Source organism: Lepidochelys kempii, chromosome 10, assembly GCF_965140265.1.
Source record: "Lepidochelys kempii isolate rLepKem1 chromosome 10, rLepKem1.hap2, whole genome shotgun sequence".
Lineage (NCBI taxonomy): Eukaryota > Metazoa > Chordata > Testudines > Cheloniidae > Lepidochelys > Lepidochelys kempii.
Genome location: NC_133265.1, coordinates 59,082,902 through 59,105,457, shown reverse-complemented (window position 1 = coordinate 59,105,457; position 22,556 = coordinate 59,082,902). Strand labels below are relative to the sequence as shown.

The following is a 22,556-nucleotide window of genomic DNA, read 5'->3' as shown; positions in this document are numbered from 1 at the left end:
CACAGAGCGGTCAGGCTGCTGCAATGACTTAGCCCCCTGGCTAAGTCTAAAACTTCACCCTTTCCAGAGTTTAACTCAAAGCAGAGGCAGATTAAGGTTTCCTGGGGCCCTGGGCCAGAGCAAGTGGGGGGGACCCCTCCCCACCCCTTCTGCCTGTGACCCTGTCCCTGTTCTGCCCCATCCGCCTGCGGCCCTGCCCAGAGCCCCACCCCTTTCTGCCCCTTCCCCAGGGCCCACTCTTGTTCCACCCAGGGTCCCCCCATTTAGGGTTGCCAACTCTCCAGGTTTGGCCTGGAGTCTCCTGGAATCGGAATCAATCTCCTGATGACTATTGAAAGCAATCCAGGAGATTTTAATAGGATATTTAAAGAAAATGACATTGTTATGTTGGAAGAAAAAAATCTCCCATTATAAGCTTCAGTCAGAGTGGGCAACCCTAGAGCCCCACAACCCCTTTTGCTCCTTTCTGCCTCCCTGCATTCACTGTGACCCCAAGACTGGAGAAGCTATGTCCCCTGTTACAGCCCTGGGGTATAGCAGGGAGTGAGAGCTCCTCCAGTCCCAGGGCTGCAGCAGGGATCCAGGTGCAGGAGCTTCCCCCGTAACTCTCCCGTGCTTCTGCGGGGGAGCAGGGTCGGGGCACTGGGGCTTCTCCTGCCCTGCCTGCCCAGTGCTTCTGGGACCTTCCCCTGCCACCCCACGGCTTCTGCCGGGGTCAGGCCGGGGCCGCCTGGGGGGATTCCCTCACCCTAACCCCCCTGGCGCTACTGCTGGGGAGTAGGGTTGGGGCTCAGGGGCTTCCCCCGCCCAGTGTTGCTACCATGGAGTGGGATCAGGGGATTCCTCTGCCCAGCGGCTAGGGCTCCGGGGCCCCCCAGTTGGCCGAGGCCCGTGGGTCCAGTGGCTAATCCGCCACTGACTCAAAGTCCAGTATACAGTCAAGATCAAGTCTTCTTCCCCAGACTCTTCCAGTGGGCACAACCTTCCCTCTGAAGATCTGTTCTCTTTCACCTTGTATTCAGCCCTTTTCTTGGATTCTGATCAGTCTCTTCTTTCCCTTGTCGGAAAGGGACACTGCACTCCCACACAAAATGGTATATAGGAGAACACGTGCCCACCCAGTATGACCATCCCTGGAACAACTAAACACCTGGCCTATATGCCCATAATCCAAAATGGCCATGTGTTCTCCTTCTCCTGGAGCTCTTCCGATACTTTCCCAGACTGATCTCCTAATTGGGCCACCTGCTCTTAATGGAGTGCTAACTCACAGATCTGCTCTCCCTGCTATCTGAGCCACAGGCTGCTCTGATCTCTCAGCGGCTTGATTCAGTCACGTGACCCTTGTGGGACACTTTCTTGGTCACCTTGTTACCCACCTGCTCAGCGAGAGAGCTACTTGCTTGTGGTTAACTGGGTGTGGACTCCCAGACACCCTGACAATCTCCTCTTGGTGGAGCCCTTACTTTACCTTGCAGGTTAACAATGCACGCAACCAATATACCAATGCACGCAATCAATCTCTGAGACCCTTAGAAGCCTTCCCCTGTAGCGTCCAGCTGTTAATCACTGAACACCCTCAGAAGTTACCAGATTTGCCACCCCAAAAGATAGTGTACACACAAATGTGTTTGATTCAACTGAGAGTCAGCTCCTCTATAACATCACACTACTGAGATACAGTTATAGTGAAAACAATCATAAGTTTCTTAACAAAAGTGAAGATTTAAGAGATAATGAGTAAGGATAACAAACAAAACAAATGGTTTCACATAAAACAGTATAATGTGCTTTCTAGAGTCTAAAGTTAACTTTAACAGGCTAAACCCTTGTCTAAAGTAGTTTCTCGCCTAAAACAATCTCCCAGTGTCTCCAACCAACATGGCTGGGCTTTCTCTTTCACGAATGCATAAAACACAGTCCTTTTTGCTTTCCTCAGTGAAGGACTTTTGCCTCCTCCTTATATCCCCTAAGTTCATTGTTTTGTCCTTAGAGTCCGGCTGACACCCCCACCTCCCACCCCACCATGGTTTATTCCCTGGTGTGCTGGCTCCATGTTGCCTTCATATACAGTGCTTGTTTTACATGTGAACTGAGGCCAACAGGTGAATATACATCCTTTGTCTGGTAAAAAACCTGTTTGACACCCATGTTTTGATTCAGACTTGAGACAACTAATATCCGTACATACATTTTGCAACAATTATGAGTATCAGTATCACACAACCTATTATTAGAGATCTCACTTGATCCTGCCTGGATAAATATTATAAAAGCAATGTGTGGGTGCATTGAGTTTGTCAGGAGTTACTGTTACGGAACAGTGTACTCTTTGCCAGTTGGCACTGAATGCTTCTTAGGGTTACACTTTGTCACATAACTACCCTTAATTCCCTTCACATGGGGAGGCAAATTCTGTCTGGTACAGATGCAGCTGAGCCCTAGCCCTGTTAAAAGGGCCCATAACTCTGACAGGGTCTTACTGCTTATTTTTACTTCAGTAGTGCTGACCTACCCATACCCACAATCCTTCTACCCACAATTCATCTTCCTCTGGCAGACTAAAGCATTTGGCACTCTGTCTGTAGTTTGTAATTATTGTCCCCATCCCTCCTGTAGGTGATCTTATGGACATCTTATATTTAAAGAGACAATTCAAGTAAAAACAAAAGAAATAGCTCTTAAAGAAAACTCATTTTAATTTTTATGGTTCAGGTTTGTTCTAGTTTGATATTGCCTTGAAATAAAACAGCTTTGGTGCATGTAATCTGGGGTTAGTAGCATTGGTGCTTCAGCTGATATAACTGAAATATCAAATTTGGGAATATTCACAGTATATTTTCCATTTCCACTGCTCAGCAGAGAATCTGTTTGCAATGCCGTATGGTGGTGGTGAGTTTTCTGGAGCAAGCCAAAAGCAATGATACAGCAATGGCAGGATTGTTTAGTTAGTTTTTGATAGCATAATTAATCAATATTTGTGGCACCATGGGTTCTGCAGATAAGGTGATAGATCTAAAAGGAATTTGCTTTCAGAAGCCCTAAGACTAAAATGTGATGGAGTGATAGTAAAGTTTTTGCAGGCCACGGGATAGCAAAGCTATAGGAAACAGTGACACATTTCCTTTTCTGAAAACCAGTGTTGAAAGCCAAACAGATAAAAGCAGAGCTTGGAAGCATGAGGATGTTGGAGCTTCTTTCACTGCTTCAGCTATCTAAAAGCCAATAATAGCTGGTTATATGTTTCCTCTCCTGAGGCATGCTAGCATTCTCTTATTGGTAGGGCTGATGCTAATCATTGGCTGCAGTCTGACATTTGTGTGGGAGGGGTATGTACTTCCAATAAAAAAGCTAGAGAAATCCTGAATAATAGCTATGTTAAATCAAAAAATACTTGAATCCCAACAGTTTCCTCATGGTATAAGGGTTATACTTAAAAACTTTGATGTCTAAAAAACTAGTGGTTGCACCAGTGTTCGCTACACCAGCATCACACCTCCGACCCACATCAATTGTCAGATGTTCATTTCAGTTTCATCACATGTTGACTCTGAACTTTTGTGTATCATATAAGTTCATTTCGCTGCACATCACTATTCACTTTCACAGACACACTTAACTGAATAAATAGGAATAAAAATATCTAAACCATTTAAGACAATACAAGAATACTTTTTATTATAATCAGTATTTTACCTGCAGTTTTCAAGTTATGCAATATTATAATTGGTAAATGGAACTGTCAGGAAAACAGATGTAAATAAAGTTAGTGATTGAAGTTGCTTTTGTTTATGTTATGGTTGGACTACATATATTTTCTTAAGGACAAGTATGAGATGTAATCATGAACTCTTGCCCAATTTTTTATGAAATTACCACATTAGCTTTTATGCAATCAGTAAAAATGCAGTGTTACCTATTGCAATCTGTTCTTAGTAACTGGCAAACTTGTTCCGTCTTGTAGGAGAAAGGTCTGACATATGTTAATTCTTCAAACACATTGATGCTTGGTTACATTTACTACCATATTTGCCAATCTTGCCAGTGTCAACTAAATCAATTGCTATATTTACATCATTAACAGTCATTCCAATACAATCACATCCCCTGAGTCAACACAGTTAGTTGGCAAAATGGCAATGTTTTGCTAAAAATTATGTAAGGTTCATCACACCTGTTAGACACTAGTTCAAGAACTATGAAATCCTCTTTTTTCCTCCTTGCACATCGGAGCGTTCTCAACACTTCTAGGTTATGGTTTGGAGATCTGGAAATCTCTAGTGAAATGGTGCCATGAAATATGTGATTGATTAAAAAGGGGGGAAAAATATGCAGAAAATAAATACATGAAGAGATTGGTTTTTCAGAATTTTCAGTGAGGTCTCTCCAGTGGGTCTATCACCATAACTTATTTGTATTTGTGGAATTAATGTCAAACTTTTTAAGTGTCTCATTGAAAGTTAAAAGCTTTTTACTTTGGCGGACAACGGGCCAAATCCAAACTGCCAGATGCTTTTGAATGAACCGTTAAATCTTTTTATTTGCTTTTTATTATCACTATTATTATTGCGGTATGAAAAATGTTTCTCTGGAATCTGGACCTTGGGTATATCTTGACTAAGAAATTTGGACCTTGACAAAAAGTAATTGACTACCCATGGTCCAGAGTATGAAGCAGTGGACTAGGAGTAAAGGGACATGGGTTCTAGTCCTTATCTGCCATTTACTTGCTTTGAGACCCTGTGTAAACCATTTTACTTTCTGTGCTTCATTTTCTCTGTATTTAAATTGTTCCCTCCACCAGCTCTACAGAGGGAAACATTACATAAATGATTGGTGTTCTTAGTTCTTATTCGTAAAAATAAGTATTGTGATTTTTGGTCAGCATGTACGTTTTCTCTAATTAAATAACCAAACGTAATCAAAATTAAATCTTATCTGTATGTCCTTTTTTCATAGCTGAAAACCTGTGTTAATCATGGAGCCATATGTTGCTGGTTTCAAGCATGTGCAACGGGACTATGGAGTTCATCTCAAGCTTGCAAATGATGAGACACACAAAGCTAGAAATACACAACACTCCAAGCCTGGATCTTATGGTGTCAGTATTAGGGTCCAAGGAATTGATGGGCATCCCTACATAGTGCTAAACAACACAGAGGGGTGTGTATCAGAAAACCCATCTTTATCTGAAAATGGGCTGCAGGTTGCATCTCAGACAATTAATAGATCAGCTCCAAACTCCAATACTGCTCTTAAATTGGGGGAGAAAAATAATGAAGAAATAAAGTTTCCTGGAACACAATCCACACAGCCCAGTATGTTTAAAAGCCTAAAGCAAACCAATATCAATGAAGGAGAGAATGGAGTCTCAGATTCTAAATATGGAACATTAAAACCCTCCAATTTGTTGAACTTTCAAAGGCATCCTGAGCTTTTACAGCCCTATGATCCTGAAAAAAATAACTTGAACTTGGATAGCTACCAATCTTCTGTGTGCAATAAGTCTAAATCTCTTGAAGTTGAAGGCAAGATTGAAACAAAGCCTTGGACTTCTTCATCGAAAGTAGTGACCCTACAGAAAAACCCACAGCTTGTGGAGTCAGCCAGATCAAATGTGAAAACAATTCATTTGAACAAGTCCATAGCAGTGGAAGACCAAAATAAGCATGTGTCCAAGTGCCCCAGTGTTACTAGCAGTCCAAATGAAATGCATGTATTCGAGTCACTTTCATCTAGTGGAGGATCCCCACATGTTAGCCCAACTGGCCAAACAGAAACAAGGAAAAGTAGACCAGATGTTCTTTCTTTTGGCAGACAAGATTCAGCTGGGCCAGTATTGGATGGGTCACGAAGATCATCATCTTCATCAACCACTCCAACTTCTGCAAATTCCTTGTATAAGTTTTTGCTTGATGACCAAGAGTATGCTATCTATGCAGACAACGTTAATCGACATGAAAACAGAAGATATATCCCATTTTTGCCTGGAACAGGCCGTGATATTGACACTGGCTCAATTCCTGCAGTTGATCAACTAATTGAAAAGTTTGATAGGAAAATTGGTCCACAGAGGAGAGGTAGATCAGGAAAAAGAAACAGAATTCACCCAGATGATCATAAAAGATCAAGAAGTGTTGACAGTGTACTGTCTTTAGGCCTGGAGGTAAATTCAGATTACTTAGATGAGTTTAGTAAAAACTTGGGTAAATCAACTGAGCACTTGCTAAGGCCATCAAAAATTTACCTTCAGAAACAATTATCTCTTGAACAAAAGTTGCCTTCCCCCGATACACAAGTTGCTGCTCGAACTGTCAGTAAACTGCAACCGACCACTCAAGACATTCAGAATAGCCATTACAATTCATTGCAATATCAGAAAGAAAATAAAGTTAACGGAGCAAGTTTGACGTTTAGGTCATCCACACTTCCAGTACAGAATAAAAAAGAGGAAGTTAAAACAGTAATTTCTACTCTCTTGATGCCAAATCGAATTACAATCCCGCCCGACCCAGGAGCAAAGAAGATCTTGGTAAAAACATTTTCTTCTACACCAAATACACAGGTAACTTTTCAATATGAAACATGTTGTCTCTTAAGTTACCTGCACTGTGTAAGTCAAAGCTGTCTGATGAACACTGTATAAAATGCACATTTTCTGTGGGTCAGATCCTGCAGTTTATCATTAGAACAAACTCCCATGGTGTTTAGTGAAAGTTTGACCTCAGGGAGGGCTACAGGATGAGTTTCAATAACAATAAATGTAAACGGTTGTTCTCTGGATGAGGCTGTAGAAAGCCAAGTTTAAGAAACAGAGTCACATTCCTGTTTGGAGGAGGGAAAAGGGTGGGGATTAGGAGTGTTGTAAAATAATGTGTTATTGATGCCTAAAACATACTCATTGCAGCAAATAATAACATGAAGGAAAAGGTCCAAATGTGCATATTTTTAAACAGGTTTCTCTCCTGTCTGCTGAATTGTAGTACGCTTGTTTCTTTCAATGGTCCCAAAGAGATACTTGGTAATTTTAAGATTATAGTAAGATCAGTGACTTTTTTTTACGGTTGTCAGAATAAGAACAAGCACACTGTATCTTTCACTTATAAGGACTGATCTGAAACCACTGAAGTTAATGGGAAAACTCCTATTGACTTCCGTGAGCATTGGCTCATGCCCTCAATGAACTTCTTCTCTGGTAAAATTACTACAGTAGAACCTCAGTGTTACAAACCAGTCAGCCACACACATAATTTGGAACCAGAAGTATGTAATCAGCAACAGTGATCCTCCCCCCGCCCCCCCCCCCCAAAAAGCAAATACTGTACAGTACAGTACAGTGTTACACGTAAACAACTAAAATATAAGGGGAAAGGTTTTTGGTTTTTGTTTTTTTAAAGGTTTCAGAAGGTAAGGACCTTTCTGTGCTTGTTTTATTTAAATGAAGATGGTTAAAGGCAGCATTTTTATTCTGCATAGTAAAGTTTCAAAGCTGTATTAAATCCAACATTCAGTTGTAAACTTTTGAAAGAACCAGAGTGTTTTGTTCAGAGTTATGAACGTTTCAGAGTTATGAACAACCTCCATTCCCCAGGTGTTCGTAACTCTGAGGTTCTACTATATATAGACTGGAGAATTTCAAAGCAGAAGCAAAAGTGGGAAGCAAAAGTGGGAAGCAAATCATTGAAAGAGTCTGTATTTTGATATCCAGCCTTGTGGTTTTAGGCAACTCCTGATCTGTTAAAGGGCCAGCAAGACCTCGCACAACAAACAAATGAGGAGACAGCTAAGCAGATCCTTTACAATTACCTTAAGGAAGGGTTAGTAAACTTCATTAACTTTTACAGTAGAAATTGGAGATTGTATCTGCTTGAGGATTTTTATTTAATTTTTTTGGGAGAGGTTATCTGGTCGTTTGAAGTATGTACTTGTAATCTTCTGGATGTTTTTCAGATTCCTAATTCCCATAGCAGTCTGTTCCTATGTGTTTTATATTCTATAGCATAAAATATTGTGATGCGTAGGGAACAATTAAGTAACAGCATATAGTAGCTGAAAAATTACAGTGGAGACTTCACCCTTAATATGAATATATAACAAAAAGAAAATTATTTTAAAAACAACTTTTAAAACTTCTGTAAATACAGTTCTATATGTATCCAATGCAGATGTCTTTGATTTGTCATGCAGAGTTAGTTGCCACGGGGACCATTGTTTTAGTAAAACGCTACCTTGGATTGTATGGATGGATGATGTAATCCTTCTTTCTTACAAGAAATTATAAATTAAATACACTATCATTAAAATTAGACTGTAAACCAAAAAGTATAGATTAATTAAAAATTATATTACTTCACTATTCTGAAGCTCAGCAATGTCCTTGAAGGTTACAAAAGAATCCCAGAATTCCCATCTAATCAGAATTTGTATGCTGTATATTGTTCAGGATCAGATTAAATATACTTTTAAAAAAATTAAAAATAAATTTGTAGGTCGGATAATTTAAAAAAAACAAGTGTATCTCCTGTGATGTCAAAGTTCAGAAAATGTTTAAAGGCACAACATGTGAACTGAGCAGTACAGAAACGATTCCTAAATTGGTGTATAAAAAGTGGACTGTACACCTAAAAGTCTGAGGTAAGTTCCCCTCGTCCTTTGCATCAAGTGCCTTCTCCAGGTGAAAGATTGTCACATTTTTTGTTGTTGTATATTCTGAAAGCAACCAATTAAAAAAAAGGTGGGCGGGACGGGGAAAGCAGAGAATTTCAAACCCACACAATATACTTAAAATTTCTAAGCACCCCACTCCTCAAGCCTTTTAGGCTATTGATTTAGCAGAGTTTCTGGTAGCTGTGATATCCCAGAATGAGGGTGTTGTGACAATTGGGACATAGCAGGCAGGACTATGAGGGACCTAAACTTTTATTGTGTTAAAGTTTCAGGCAGCTTGTTCAATAACTTATGTGCAGAACCCTGATCATTGCTATACTGGCCTTCAGCTCAGAATTGTAATCAAAGAGCCAAGTAATTTTCCAGAAAATATTTGCAATACAATTTTTTAAATAATTTATTTCAAGTCTTTGTGGAATAGTAGTTTGCTCCTAATTGATTTTCATGTTGTTGTTTATATAATTTGGATGCTTGAGGTTTATTCCAGCCAGAGCTAAATAGTTGGTGTCCTAAATCATTACATTGTTTACTTACATTGTGTCCGTGTTTCAGAAGCACTGATAACGATGATGCCACAAAGAGGAAGGTCAACTTGGTTTTTGAGAAGATCCAGACTTTAAAGTCAAGAGCTGCTGGAAGTGCACAAGTAAATAATCAAATCACTTTTGTTTGTGTGTTTCATAGCTGTAAAATACAGAACTGCAGATCATTGTCTAAAACCTTTTATATGGTTTGTAAAAGGAGACTAGGATGTGCGTAATACACACAGTAGGAATTTGAAAAGATGCAAAAAAAGTAACAAGCTGGATTTGTATACTATGGCCCTGATCCAGCAAAGCAATTTAAGCATGTGAATAGCTTCATTGACTTCAGTGGGACTACTCGTGCTTAAGGTTAAGCATGTGCTTAAGTTATTTGCTATACTGGGGTCTCTGTGAAAGTTTACATACATTTTTAAATGTAAGAGTAGAGGAATCTGCCATGTAGGATATCTCTAAGTGAATTTTGCAGTTGTGTGTCAGAGACCCAAATTAAGGAGTAACTAGGGTTGCCAGCTGTCTAATCACACAAACCCAAACACCCTTGAGCTGCCGCTTCCCTGAGGCCCTACCCCGCCCCTTCTCTGAGGGCACGCCCCACTCATTCCATCTCCCCCGCCTCCCATCGCTCGCTCTCCCGACCCTCACTCACTTTCACCAGGCTGGGGCAGGGGGTTGGGGTGGAGGAGGGGGTGTGGGATCTAGGCTGGGGCGTGGGGCTGAGGGGTTCCGAGTGTTGGAGGGAGCTCCGGGCTGAGCCTGGGCAAGGAATTGGGGTGCGGGAGGGGGTGAGGGGTGCAAGCTCTGGGAGGGAGTTTGGTTATGGGGATGCTCAGGGTTAGGGCAGGGGTGTGGGATGCAGGCTCTGGGAGGGAGTTTGGGTGTAGGAGGAGGCTCAGGGCTGGGGCAAGGGGTTGGGGTGCAGGAGGGGATGAGGGGTGCAGGCTCCGGCCAGGAGGCGCTTACCTCGGGGAGCTCCTCGGCATTGGTGCAGCAGGGTTAAGGCAGGCTCCCTGCCTGCCCTGGCCGCATGCCACTCCCAGAAGAGGCTGGCATGTCTCTGCGGCCCCTGGGGAGGTGAGGGAGACAGGTGGCACTCGCCACCTGCTGCCGGTGCCCGCAAGTGCTGCCCCCACAGCTCCCACTGGCTGCAGTTCCCGGTCACTGGGAGCTGCGGAGTCGGTACTGGGGGTGGGGGCAGCGCGTGGAGCTGCCTGCCCCCTCCCCAGGGGCTGCAGGGACATGCCAGCCGCTTTCAGGAGCTGTGCGGAGCCAGAGCAGGCAGGGAGACTGCCTTAGCTCTGCGATGCCTCTGAACTTTCAGTGCCTAATATCTCCTGGTTTGGCTTCAGTAGCTTCTGGGATATAGGGTGTGATTCTGGTGAAACCGGGAGGGTTGGCATTAGTAACATTAGGATACCTAATACCAATACTAATACTAATAAACATTAGGATACTAGTAACATTAGGATACCTCACTACTGTCCGAAGGTTATGTTGTCAATACCACTGTGGGTGGGTGTTGGGGATATACTGAAGGTATTTTCCAGTGGTTGTGGCTATATGGTGGAAGAGAGAGAGGAGACTTGTGTGAACTCCTACAAGTAATTCCTGCTGATGTCTCATGTGCATTGAAAAGCAATTGTACTAAAGGAAAGGTGGTTGTTTATTGCTGTTGAAAAGAATGCTGAATATCCTCTCATTACAATGGGATGAATTGCTGTTTCTGCTGTGTGTGTTTTAAATAAAGAATTTGTCTAGGATGTTGTTTAAAAGCAATAGTGCAGTAACATAATTTGACAGTCTGCATATTCAAAAAATAAATGTTACTATTACCTGCCAAGATATCAGTTGTGTTTTTTTAATTCTAAAAGAAACCTGAAAAAAGCCTATTTGGTACCATGTTATTGATCAGAAGACTGAATTTGAAGTACCTTATCAATTTATTTTATTTTAGATTATGGGGGATCAGATTGAAAATATGAAACACAAGTGAATAATTATAAAAAGTATCTGTCCAAATTCTGCCATCAGAACCATAAACTCAACTCCCACTGATGTCTGTCAAAGGTGCACAAAGTAATCTTGGAGTGGAATTTGGCCTGAAGTGTTAGTGGTTTATTCAATTGCTGTTTGTTGGGTTTTATTTTTGTAGAGCTATACAACGCACACATGATTCTTTTGAGATGTTTTCTGTGCTACTGGAAATATGCCTTGAGCAAGCAGCAAGAAGTTGAACAAGAATTACATCCTAGTGTATTTGAAAAAATTAGGTTATCTCAAACCATATTAAAACTGTCCCATAGTAACTTTCATAATTCTGCCTAACTGTAAAAAACAAATTATCACTATGTTTTTTTATTAGTTATGTCTGTTGATTTAAGTTTTTTAAAAGGAAATTGGAACATAATATCTTGGACTTTTAGGATTAAACATCTCTTTTAATTGCAGGTTTCTAATTCTTCAATTGAAGTCAAAGCATTGCTGGAACAAAAAACAGAACTAGAGAACAAGGTTGCAGAGCTACAGAAAAAGCTGGATCTAGAAATTAGGGTATTATATTTTGTTACTTACATTATAAAGAATAGAAGTACTGTTGCAAATGTGATGTTCTAAACAAGTGACAATCCACCTGATAAAGCGAACATTTTCTTTTATGTAAGATTTATGCTAAACTTCCCAGTAAACATTCTGTCCCTAAACTAATGATTGTGAATGCTTTGTAAACTTTGTGTGCTTATGTAATATGGGGCTTTGAATTTTGGAACTTTTATGTGAAGAGAATATTGCTGGGGTTATGAGCTCAAGACCTAGAAGATTCTGTGCATTTCTCATAATTCCTACATTTTAAAAAAAATCATTATGTATATATCAGTAAATATACAGTAAATCATGCTAATGTTCTCATGTTAGTGGGTGGAATTTGCATAAGTGCTTAATATATCAGACAAGTGTGATCATTTTGAATCATATAGTTACATTTTTGCTTATATGGAAGATTTTTCTTTTTTTAAAGAGTGTGCTTTTCTAAAAATAATCTCTCCCCATTGTTTGCTTTACATAGCCCTTGGGATGCCATGACGGAGAATTACATAAGTGAAACTTTCTCAAATAGCTGCAAAAGTAAAGCTCAGAAAAAAATCTTTGTAACTATACTGATAAAACAGGTACAGCGTTCGTTTTCAATCTGGAACTCGAAATGATTAAGTGCTAAAAAGCACTGAAGAGGCTATGGAGGCAATTTAGTTGTAACAGATTATAGTATGCTTTAAGTCTGTGATAGCGATCAGTGTAGTGGAGACTGATTGGCTAATACGGAGACGCCTTTCCTTTTCATATTTCTAATAAGAGTCCAGAAGCCATGCTTATCTTCTCCAATACAGGTCTTGTTATGAGATTTCATAGTCTAAGTAGTTTAATATTGTAATTGAAAAAGAATGAAGTATTGAGAGTGAATCTTTTCATACTTTTAAAAACAGGGCCTTTAATTTTGTTGTTAGCATGTTACCTCAGCTTCATTCTTTCATTGTGTACAATTTAGAATCAACAAAATGCCAAAGAAGAGAGAGACACTATAAGAGCAACTCTGAAAGATCTACAACAGCAACTTGACAAAAGTGTACAAGAAAAAGATGCCTTAAAAAAGCGTCTAGGAGAAAGTGAGAAGGAACTCAGGCAAAACTTAGAGGAGTGAGTTTCTTCTAGAAAACCTCTTTGTGGAGTTTGTTCATCTATTAAAACTGCAGATTAAATTTATCTATCACTCCCCCCTCTCCCCCCAAAGTTGATGCTTAGAAGACACTAACTCAGGGGTGGGCAAACTTTTTGGCCTGAGGGCCGCATCGGGTTTCTGAAATTGTATGGAGGGCCAGTTAGGGGAAGCTGTGCCTCCCCAAACAGCCAGGCATGGCCCGGCCCCTGCCCCCTATCCGATCCCACTGCTTCTCGCCCCCTGACAGTCTCTCCCCCCCCCCCCCCCCGGGACTCCTGCCCCATCCACACACACCCTGCTCTCGGTCCCCTGACCGCCCCCATACCCCCCGCCCCTAACTGCCCCATCCACCCCCACCCCCCCCGGGACTCCTGCCCCATCCACACACACCCTGCTCTCGGTCCCCTGACCGCCCCCATACCCCCCGCCCCTAACTGCCCCATCCACCCCCCCTCCTTCCTGACTGCCGCCCATAACTGCCCCCTGCTGCCCCATCCAACCACCCCTTCTCTCTGACTGTCTCCGGACCCCTCGCCCCTAACTGCCCCCCCGTCCCATCCATCCCCTCTTCTCCTTCCTGACTGCCCCCCCCAGGACCCCTGCCCCCATTCAACCCCCGTTCCCCGCCCTCTGACCGCCCCAACCCCTATTCATGGCCCTGACCACCCCCCCAAACTCCCCTGCCCTCTGTCCAACCCCCCGCCCCCTTACCACGCTGCCTGGAGCACTGGTGGCTGGCGGCACGGCTGCACCAGGACAGGCAGCCGCTCTGCGCAGCACAGAATACCGGGTCAGGCTGGGCTCTGCAGCCCCACTGGCCAGAACGTTGTGCTGCACGGCGGCGTGGCTGCGGGGGAGGGGAGACAGCCTCCTGGGTCAGGAGCTCAGGGGCAAGGCAGGACGGTCCCAGGGGCCATAGTTTGCCCACCTCTGCACTAACCCAATACAATAGCAAGTACTGCTACTTTTATTATTACCTGAAGTGTTTAAACTACTACCTCAAAACTGACCATCTGGGAGTATCTGAGGCAAAACTAAGATTTTTTAAAAAAATTTTAATATTTGTCTTAAGGTAGGTTATACTTATGCTGCATGGTCATCCAGTACAGGTAGGTTTTTTAAAACACAGAAATGCATGAGCGCTACAGTCAACAATGTTATCAATGAAAAACATTTAAGTCTAAAATAAAGTTCAGTATTCCACATGTGCATATTTGCTGCATAAGAGAATATCCCATTTTTACCATTAGAATGAAGACAAGGTCTCATTCTCCTTTGTGGGGTGGGGGATGACCAATATGCCCTGCACAGCTTCCACTATTATTGCCTCATTCGATCCCATCCCAGGCTGGGAGAGTGGGAGCAGGTCCTCAGAGTTTTATGCTACTTGAAAAACAATTTAACACCACTATAAACCTAAACTTTTCTTTTCCCCCTTGATGAGACTTTTTCAAGTGAAGATGGAGCGGGAACAACACCAGACTGAAATCCGGGACCTTGAAGACCAGCTCTCTGAAATGCATGATGAATTGGATAATGCAAAGCATGCTGTGGATGGGGAGAAAGAAGTTCTGATAGAGGTTAGTAATAAAAGAAGCTCAAGAATAATGTTCATTAGGATATCCTGAACAGTTGTATCCATGTCCCATTGAATGGGAGTTGTGGAAACAAGTATCGAATGTTAAAGATTGCCAGCTAGTACATACTGGCTTCCCCTTTATATTGAGGCCTCTGGGATGAGATATGAACTGCTTTGGTGTTTATCTTTCAACTTGTGGTCACTTCTCTCTTTCTAGGACATGAAAGTACGCTATTGAGACACAGCAGACTAAGAAAACATAGTAACTGTCATGTAAAGTATTTTGTTGCAGTTTTAAAAATCCTCCCAACAAATCTGCCAGAGTTCTCAATGGAAAAGACTCTGATGAGCAGAGAATGGCTTGAGTAAAACTCCTGGAAGCTAAAGATATTCTTTGTTTAACTGATTTGAAAAACACACATGCAATCTGTGGTGTGACAGATATAACAGATTTCGCAGTAGCAGCTATGTTAGTCTGTATTCGCAAAAAGAAAAGGAGTACTTGTGGCACCTTAGAGACTAACAAATTTATTTGAACATAAGCTTTCGTGAGCTACAGCTCACTTTATCGGATATAATGCATCCGATGAAGTGAGCTGTAGCTCACGAAAACTTAAGCTCAAATAAATTTGTTAGTCTCTAAGGTGCCACAAGTACTCCTTTTCTTTTTGCAGATATAACAGAGTAGTCTTTCAGGCCAATTATGTCCTTCATCAATTTTCTGAGGATTTTAGCATGCAGTTTATAAGCTAGTTTTACATTGATAGAAAAGAAAACGGAGAAACCTACAGTCTGGGCTCCCACCTCAGCCCTGTAGTGAATGAGTGTGGCACCTTCATTGAAGGATCTTGAAGCATTTAACAAATATGAATTAAGCCTCATATCACCCCTACAATGCAGGTAAGCCTTATCCCAGTTTTACAGAATGGAGTAGTGAGGGATACAGAATGGAATGGAGAATAGAATGAAAAGGTTGTGAGTGTGACTCATCCAAAGTTACAGCGAGGCTCGGGCTGATCCAGGAATAGAGTTAAGCTCCATCTAGGAGAGCACATTTCTTTTAATACAAGACTGTAAAGAAAAGCTGACCACAGCAAAGCAAGTAGTTCTGCGGAAAAGGACCTAGGGGTGACAGTGGATGAGAAGCTGGATATGAGTCAGCAGTGTGCCCTTGTTGCCAAGAAGGCCAATGGCATTTTGGGATGTATAAGTAGGGGCATAGCGAGCAGATCGAGGGACGTGATCGTTCCCCTCTATTCGACATTGGTGAGGCCTCATCTGGAGTACTGTGTCCAGTTTTGGGCCCCACACTACAAGAAGGATGTGGATAAATTGGAGAGAGTCCAGCGAAGGGCAACAAAAATGATTAGGGGTCTAGAACAGATGACTTATGAGGAGAGGCTGAGGGAGCTGGGATTGTTTAGTCTGCAGAAGAGAAGAATGAGGGGGGATTTGATAGCTGCTTTCAACTACCTGAAAGGGAGTTCCAAAGAGGATGGCTCTAGACTGTTCTCAATGGTAGCAGATGACAGAACGAGGAGTAATGGTCTCAAGTTGCAGTGGGGGAGGTTTAGATTGGATATTAGGAAAAACTTTTTCACTATGAGGGTGGTGAAACACTGGAATGCGTTACCTAGGGAGGTGGTAGAATCTCCTTCCTTAGAGGTTTTTAAGGTCAGGCTTGACAAAGCCCTGGCTGGGATGATATAACTGGGAATTGGTCCTGCTTCGAGCAGTGGGTTGGACTAGATGACCTTCTGGGGTCCCTTCCAACCCTGATATTCTATGATTCTATAAGTAAGAAGCACATTGTCACATCGTTGCTTAAATGTGCATGTAGAGCAATAAATGAAAATGTTATTTCGGCGGTGACAGTAACAAAAATATGTAAGAACAAAAACATGGAGGAGGAGTAGAAAAGAGATGTGGAGAGCAGTACCCAGCCATCAACAAAAATCTAGGAGATTTATTATGCTCTGCGTGAACAGTAGCAAGGCCTGCGAGAGAAGCAGCAGAGCCAGTTGAGATGACGCAGCTGAACCAAGCAGAAGATATTTTATATCATATTCTGTAACTGAAATATCATAGTTGTATAGAAACTGATTATGCGTTTCCCAATATCTATTTGCTAGAACCAGCTAAAAAAGAGGTGTTTTAATTTGAGCATTTTTTAAACGTTTTTTAGGAGCTGATGCAAATGAAGCAGAATCTGCAAGAAATATTCATGACAAAAGAACAACAAGAAGAAATATTGAGAAAAAGGGAGCGGGAACTGACTGCTTTAAAAGGAGCTTTAAAAGAAGAAGTATCTAACCATGACCTGGAGATAGATAAACTTAAAGAACAACATGACAAAGAACTTCAGAACCTAAGAGAGGCTCTAGAAGAAGCAACAAAGGTGAGCTTAATGGTGACAATACATCTTTGTGAGAAAAAATTAACCTATGCCAGGCTTTTTGGATTATACGCTTTAAAATCCTGCTGTGACCTCAGCACAATAAATAGTTAAAGTTTTGAGCTAGATCCTCAGCTGGTGTATATCAGTGTAACTTCACTAATTTCTGTGGAGCTATGCTGATTTACAATAGATGAAATTTTGACCCAAAAGTCAAATAATTATTTACCACTTGCTTAATTTTTCTTCTCTGTAGACTGTGAAAGAGAGTGTATGACAGAAAGGTGTGGTAGACCCAATGGCATGACTGAAACACTGAGGGTTGCCTTTAGATTGTCAAGTGCATCTTGCTCACCAAAGATGACAATGCAGTGGCCTTTCTGGATAGGACCAGGAGTAGGGTGACCAGATAGCAACTGTGAAAAAATGGGACAGGGAGTGAGGGGTAAGAGGCACCTATATAAGAAAAAGTTCCAAAAAACAGGACTGTCTGTTTAAAAATGTGACATCTGGTCACCCTAACCAGTAGCCTTTCTGAGAAGTGTGAATCTGATGCTGTTCTCCAGAGGATCCTTCCAGAAGCTTCTCAGAAGACAAAGCAACTGGGAGTCTTTGTACGCTTTTTCTAAGTGTTTTCATAAAATTAGAATTTTGTTCTTACAGCAGGAGGCTGGTGGTGTCTCAGATATCCCCTTCTTTCATTTTATGTCAAATGTGTCTGTTAAATATGGGAGTTCCAAAATGAAACATATCATTGACCTTTCCCAAAATGGTACGCCCAGTCCTGTGCATAGTAGCCTGATCATAGTCGACAGGAATCAGTTATGTTTAGGGAGTGGTGGGATTGCAAAATAGTTTTGCAGGCCCAATCAAAGATGCTCATGTTAGCTCTGAACTTCACACCTGATCCGCATACCTGTTGGTACTAGGTGACTTGTGGGTATCTTGATATTACTGGCCCAAAATATACTGAAAAATGAAAATAGGCTTTTGAAAGAAGGCTCTGTTTTATATCTAGTGTGAGGGGAAGAGACATTTATAGAAAATGCTGTGAAAGACACTGTATATTTGTTATTTCTGATACAAATACAATTTATTTGAATGGTTTAAAAACTGAGATTTTTAGATGTTTACACACATCGGTTTATTTGTAGTGCGCAGTACCTCTTGTTGAGTTTGTCTAGCTGCCCAAATTTGTCATTTTCCTTTATCTGCATGCTTATACTGAGATATTTGCTTCACAGTGAGCTGCTTCAAGTAAATTAGTCTTTTTTTAAAAGAGAGAGAGAGAGAACTGGAACACTTAAAATCATTTTTTTATTATACAATAATTGTTGTGACAGCTGAACCCCAATGAACCATCTTTCAAAGGTACTCCATAGTAATTTACTGTATTTCAGTTATGGTGCTGTAATTGCAAATGACAGGAAATGAATGAGTAGTCTGTTTGGTACAACAATAAAGCAGTCTGGGAAACAGCTCTATAACTGGGTTGCTGTGGCTAAGAGGTAGTTTATAAATAGCCATTCTTTACTTGCCTGGCATAGACTCTGATAGTGAGTTTAATCTGATGTACAAAAGTGAAACTTAATTCATTTTCATTGCTCTAAGGGCACCTCCTGCTCTGTCTTTTTACTTTCAGTGATTTTCTGTTCTTTAAATAAAACAGTTTATCATAATGGTTACAAGCATTTTTATTCCTCAAATGATTAGCAAGCAAAAACCAGACACCGCAAAGAACATGTGACTAAGACCAGTTGTAGTATATTTGACAGATCATCTATCAGGAGACTATAACTTGCCTTTCGAGGGGGATAGACTCTGCTGTAATGGGTCATTTCCATATCTTGACTACTAGTATCTTATATATGACACAATTTATTAGTCTCAAAAATATGTAGTGGATACACAACCATATACTACGAAAAGCATAGTTTATATAAGAGAAGTTGTGTTGACCTGTTTAAGTGTTGTTTGCATTATTAGAGCATGGAAAGATTTACATTGTAGGACAGGATACAGGAAGTTTACATTAAAGGTTGCTGAAAAGAGTAATTCTATTGTATGCAATGAATCAAGCAGATGTGTAAATACTGTAGGAATAGTTTACACATAGGAGGAAGGAATACTGGTATCTTGTACATTGGGCTACATATGCGTCAGTGTGCATACAGGGTGGTTCGTTTTCATGTTGCATCCCTGGCCTCACATTCCCTGTAACAAATAATGTTGTTTATAATTTGTCCCAGCCCTAAAAGGAACTGTTTTCCCTGCAAACAGGAGGGGATCTTTACAGCAATCCTAGATCAATAGAAAGGTGTCCACTCTTGGAGATATCAAATGGATTGGCAGGTACAGTACTGAGCTCTTACAGTATGCATGACCAGCACACCACTTGTATGTCTTTCATTCCAGGTTAGAAACATAGCCAGGGTAATCTGATGGGAGTTCAGAGGCAGATGTCTGTCACATGTGCAGCTCTGTACATGTGCTTATTGATTTAATGGTTGGTTTTGGCACAGATCATTGGTAAACCATGGAGTGATGATGTTTAAGTACTGATTTAAGGTTTCCTTTCATGGTTTTTATATTAAGATCTTCATTTTCTTTCTTGTAACAACCTTCCTCCCTGACTTTTGTGACCCATCATTGCTTTAGTTTTCATTTTGGTGTCCCTGATTGACAGTTACACTTGCCACAGAGAACATAGTTTCACTTATTAATGAAATGCTTCCAGACTCTCAATAACATAATGAGCAGACACTGGTTTTCCATTTAATAATACTTCTGCACTTCTATAGTACTTCTCCATCCAAGGATAAATAGCATTTTACACATACTGATTTAATGGCACCTCTCTAATGACAGTCAAGGATATAGAAGTAAGGAATAAGACTCCCTTTGCCAGCCACTGAAATTCAGTCCTCTCTGCTGTGGAATGCAGTGCACAAGTGTACTTGGCCGTTTAGGGAAGAAGGTGGAGAATTTTGTCAATAAATAACAATATCAGTTTGGAGGTTAGGGAGGCAGCTTGTAATTATCTGAGTTGGAACTTGGTCAGCACAAGACAACATTGCTACTCTTATGAAAAGTCCCATGGAAACTTTAATGACCATACGTTGGCAGGTCACGTAAGTTTTAATGACGCTTTTTCATAGACAGCATCTCCAATGGGTTCCCCTTCCTTCTTACTTTTAATTGTTAAGAACCACCAGTGTGCTCAGTGCAGTAGACAGCATGGAAGAAGACAATAATCCCTGTTCCAAAGAGTTTACAGTCTTATACAGAAAGACTTTTAAAACTTTTTTTAAACAGAGCCCCAGTCATGCCGCAACAATGTTTTTGCCCCATCAGGCATTGGGAGCTTAACCCAGAATTCCAATGGGTGGCGGAGACTGCGGGAACTGTGGGATAGCTACCCACAGTGCACCGCTCCGTAAGTCGATGCTAGCCACGGTAGTGAGGATGCACTCCACCGACTTATTGCGCTTCGTGTGGACGTACACAATTGACTGTATAAAATCGGTTTCTAAAAGTCGACTTCTATAATATCAACCTAATTTTGTAGTGTAGACATATCCTTGAAAAACTACTGTCCCTTAGAAGTGTCTCTAGTCTAAGTACTGAGCAGGCCAGTTCCTGCCTACCTTGTGAGATCACTGTCTCTATTTAAGTTGAATAATGTAATGCTTTCTTTAAAAAGCAACTCCAGAGGTGCAATCTTCAACCCCTGCAAGTCACATTTTACAAAGTACCGAATGCCATTTGATTCAGACTGGAATTATGTTACTTAAGTAGCCAAAGAAAGGAAAAGAAATAATACATAGCTCTAGATAATACATTTTTATTGAACTAAGACAAAATAAAAGTAATGGCTCTGCACCTTTGGGTCTTCCAATTGTTTAGCATGAAATTTAAACAACCTAAAAATAAACCTTTCAAATTAGTATCAATTATAATTGATGCATCCACGTTAACTTTGCCTTTGGAGAATGTTTTTCTAAAAATTCTGCACTAATTTATTTTCTGAGTCTTTAAAGCATAAAACATATGACTCTGTAATAGAATTTCATAATCTCCAAAGTGCATCACCATGAAACAAAGTTTTTGCACATCTAGAAATCTACTTAATGATTTTGGCAAGTCATTAGACAAATTCTACAAGGTACAGATTATAGGATCAGTCTTTCTGTAAACACCCTGTGAAAATACAGAGTGTAATTTATTATTTTTGAGGCTCTCTTAGCCTACTGTATGTTTTGTTGCAGGCATATTATCTGAAAGTAAGTCCAATGCTTGTGTCTTCATATGTCTGTCTGACAGTGCAATCAGTGAGGCCCTTAAATCTTTATCAGTAGGGTAGCAGTGTGTGCTTATTTATTTTAATGTGGCTCTCAACTAATGGTTATGGCTCATCCTAGTTAAGTTTGGTAAGATGGGGATGGAGAGGAAACTTATTCAACCAGCTACAGTACAAGCTTAGAACATTAGTTAATATTTTACTATATTCTTTGCAACTACTTATGACCTTGACAAAACTGTTGGCATAAGCCAATTTGAGAATGTCATGATACATAGCTAAGAAGATAATATGATACTGAAATAACTATTTATTTCTTGAGAGGTTAATTCTTGCTATTGTAACAATGTTAAATGCTCACTATTAAGTCCTGTTTACATTACAAAATAGAATTGTTTGTTTAGTATGTTCTGTGTAACAAAGATGTTACAAACACAGGCACCTGTTGGGCTGTAATCTTTTGTTCCTTTTCCCAGATGAAAATCCAAGTAGTTTTGAAAATGATATTGGGTATATAACACAAAACAGTGAAAGTGTTCCTGGCTAGAAAAAATATTCAACTGCCTGACAGGTGGTTTGATTTTATTTAAAACATTTGTTCTTCAGTTGTCCTATTTTGAGGTAGTCACTTACTAGAAAACAATTGATAAAGAGATTATAGTTGGTAATGGAGGGGAAAATACTGTATGATCTTGTATTTATATATATGTGCTTACCTCCTGTAATGTAGTGAGTATTCAGGGTAGTTGCAGCACATACCACTCTGGGGTCAGAGATAAACATACCTTTAAAGCTCTAGTTAATGAGTGACTAAGAACCAGTAACCTCCAAAAGCACAGTAATATGTTAAAACAGCCAAGTTTCTTTTTGAAAAGAGGTGCATTGTAAATAAAAACAATGACAGAACTGTAATAGATTTGTCATGTGGTTATAACTGCCTGCTATTACTACTACTCTTCAGTTTGGTACTCTTAATATTTCTGTTCCCCTTTACCGCATATGTCACTTATCCAATAAAATTTTGCACTTGTTGGCGCTTTTCATCCCAAGATCTAACAGCACTTTATAAAGTTACATGCAAGTTAAAATGATTTGCACAAAGCTGCAAAGTGAAAAAGCAAGAGAATTGGTAATAGAAAATAGTCATATTATTCCCAGTCATGAGCTTTAATGACTAGATGACATTGCCTCAATAATTAATCCTACTTGTTTTCACTGTAAATATACAGTGTTATAACATGAGTGTTGCCCCTAACTTGAGTCCCATCCACACTCATACCTTTAACTTGAGTGTGGCTGTGCTTTTAACTCAAGTTAGCTGGTCCTTCAAGGAGTATAGGCTACATCTCGTGTTAGCACAACTT

At 40.7% G+C, this 22,556-nt stretch overlaps 1 protein-coding gene across 3 annotated transcripts in view; it reads left to right on the top strand.

Moving 5' to 3' along the window:
• Positions 1-22,556, top strand: part of CGNL1 (cingulin like 1) — a 121,548-nt gene that overhangs the window by 35,271 nt on the left and 63,721 nt on the right. For all 3 annotated transcript variants that reach the window (XM_073303764.1, XM_073303762.1, XM_073303763.1), the window contains 7 exons: positions 4,960-6,565; positions 7,723-7,817; positions 9,220-9,313; positions 11,658-11,759; positions 12,748-12,896; positions 14,363-14,498; positions 16,683-16,895. In XM_073303764.1, coding sequence (XP_073159865.1) covers positions 4,979-6,565; positions 7,723-7,817; positions 9,220-9,313; positions 11,658-11,759; positions 12,748-12,896; positions 14,363-14,498; positions 16,683-16,895 — 2,376 coding nt within the window. In that variant the 5' untranslated portion in view covers positions 4,960-4,978. The remainder of the gene's footprint in view (positions 1-4,959; positions 6,566-7,722; positions 7,818-9,219; positions 9,314-11,657; positions 11,760-12,747; positions 12,897-14,362; positions 14,499-16,682; positions 16,896-22,556) is intronic.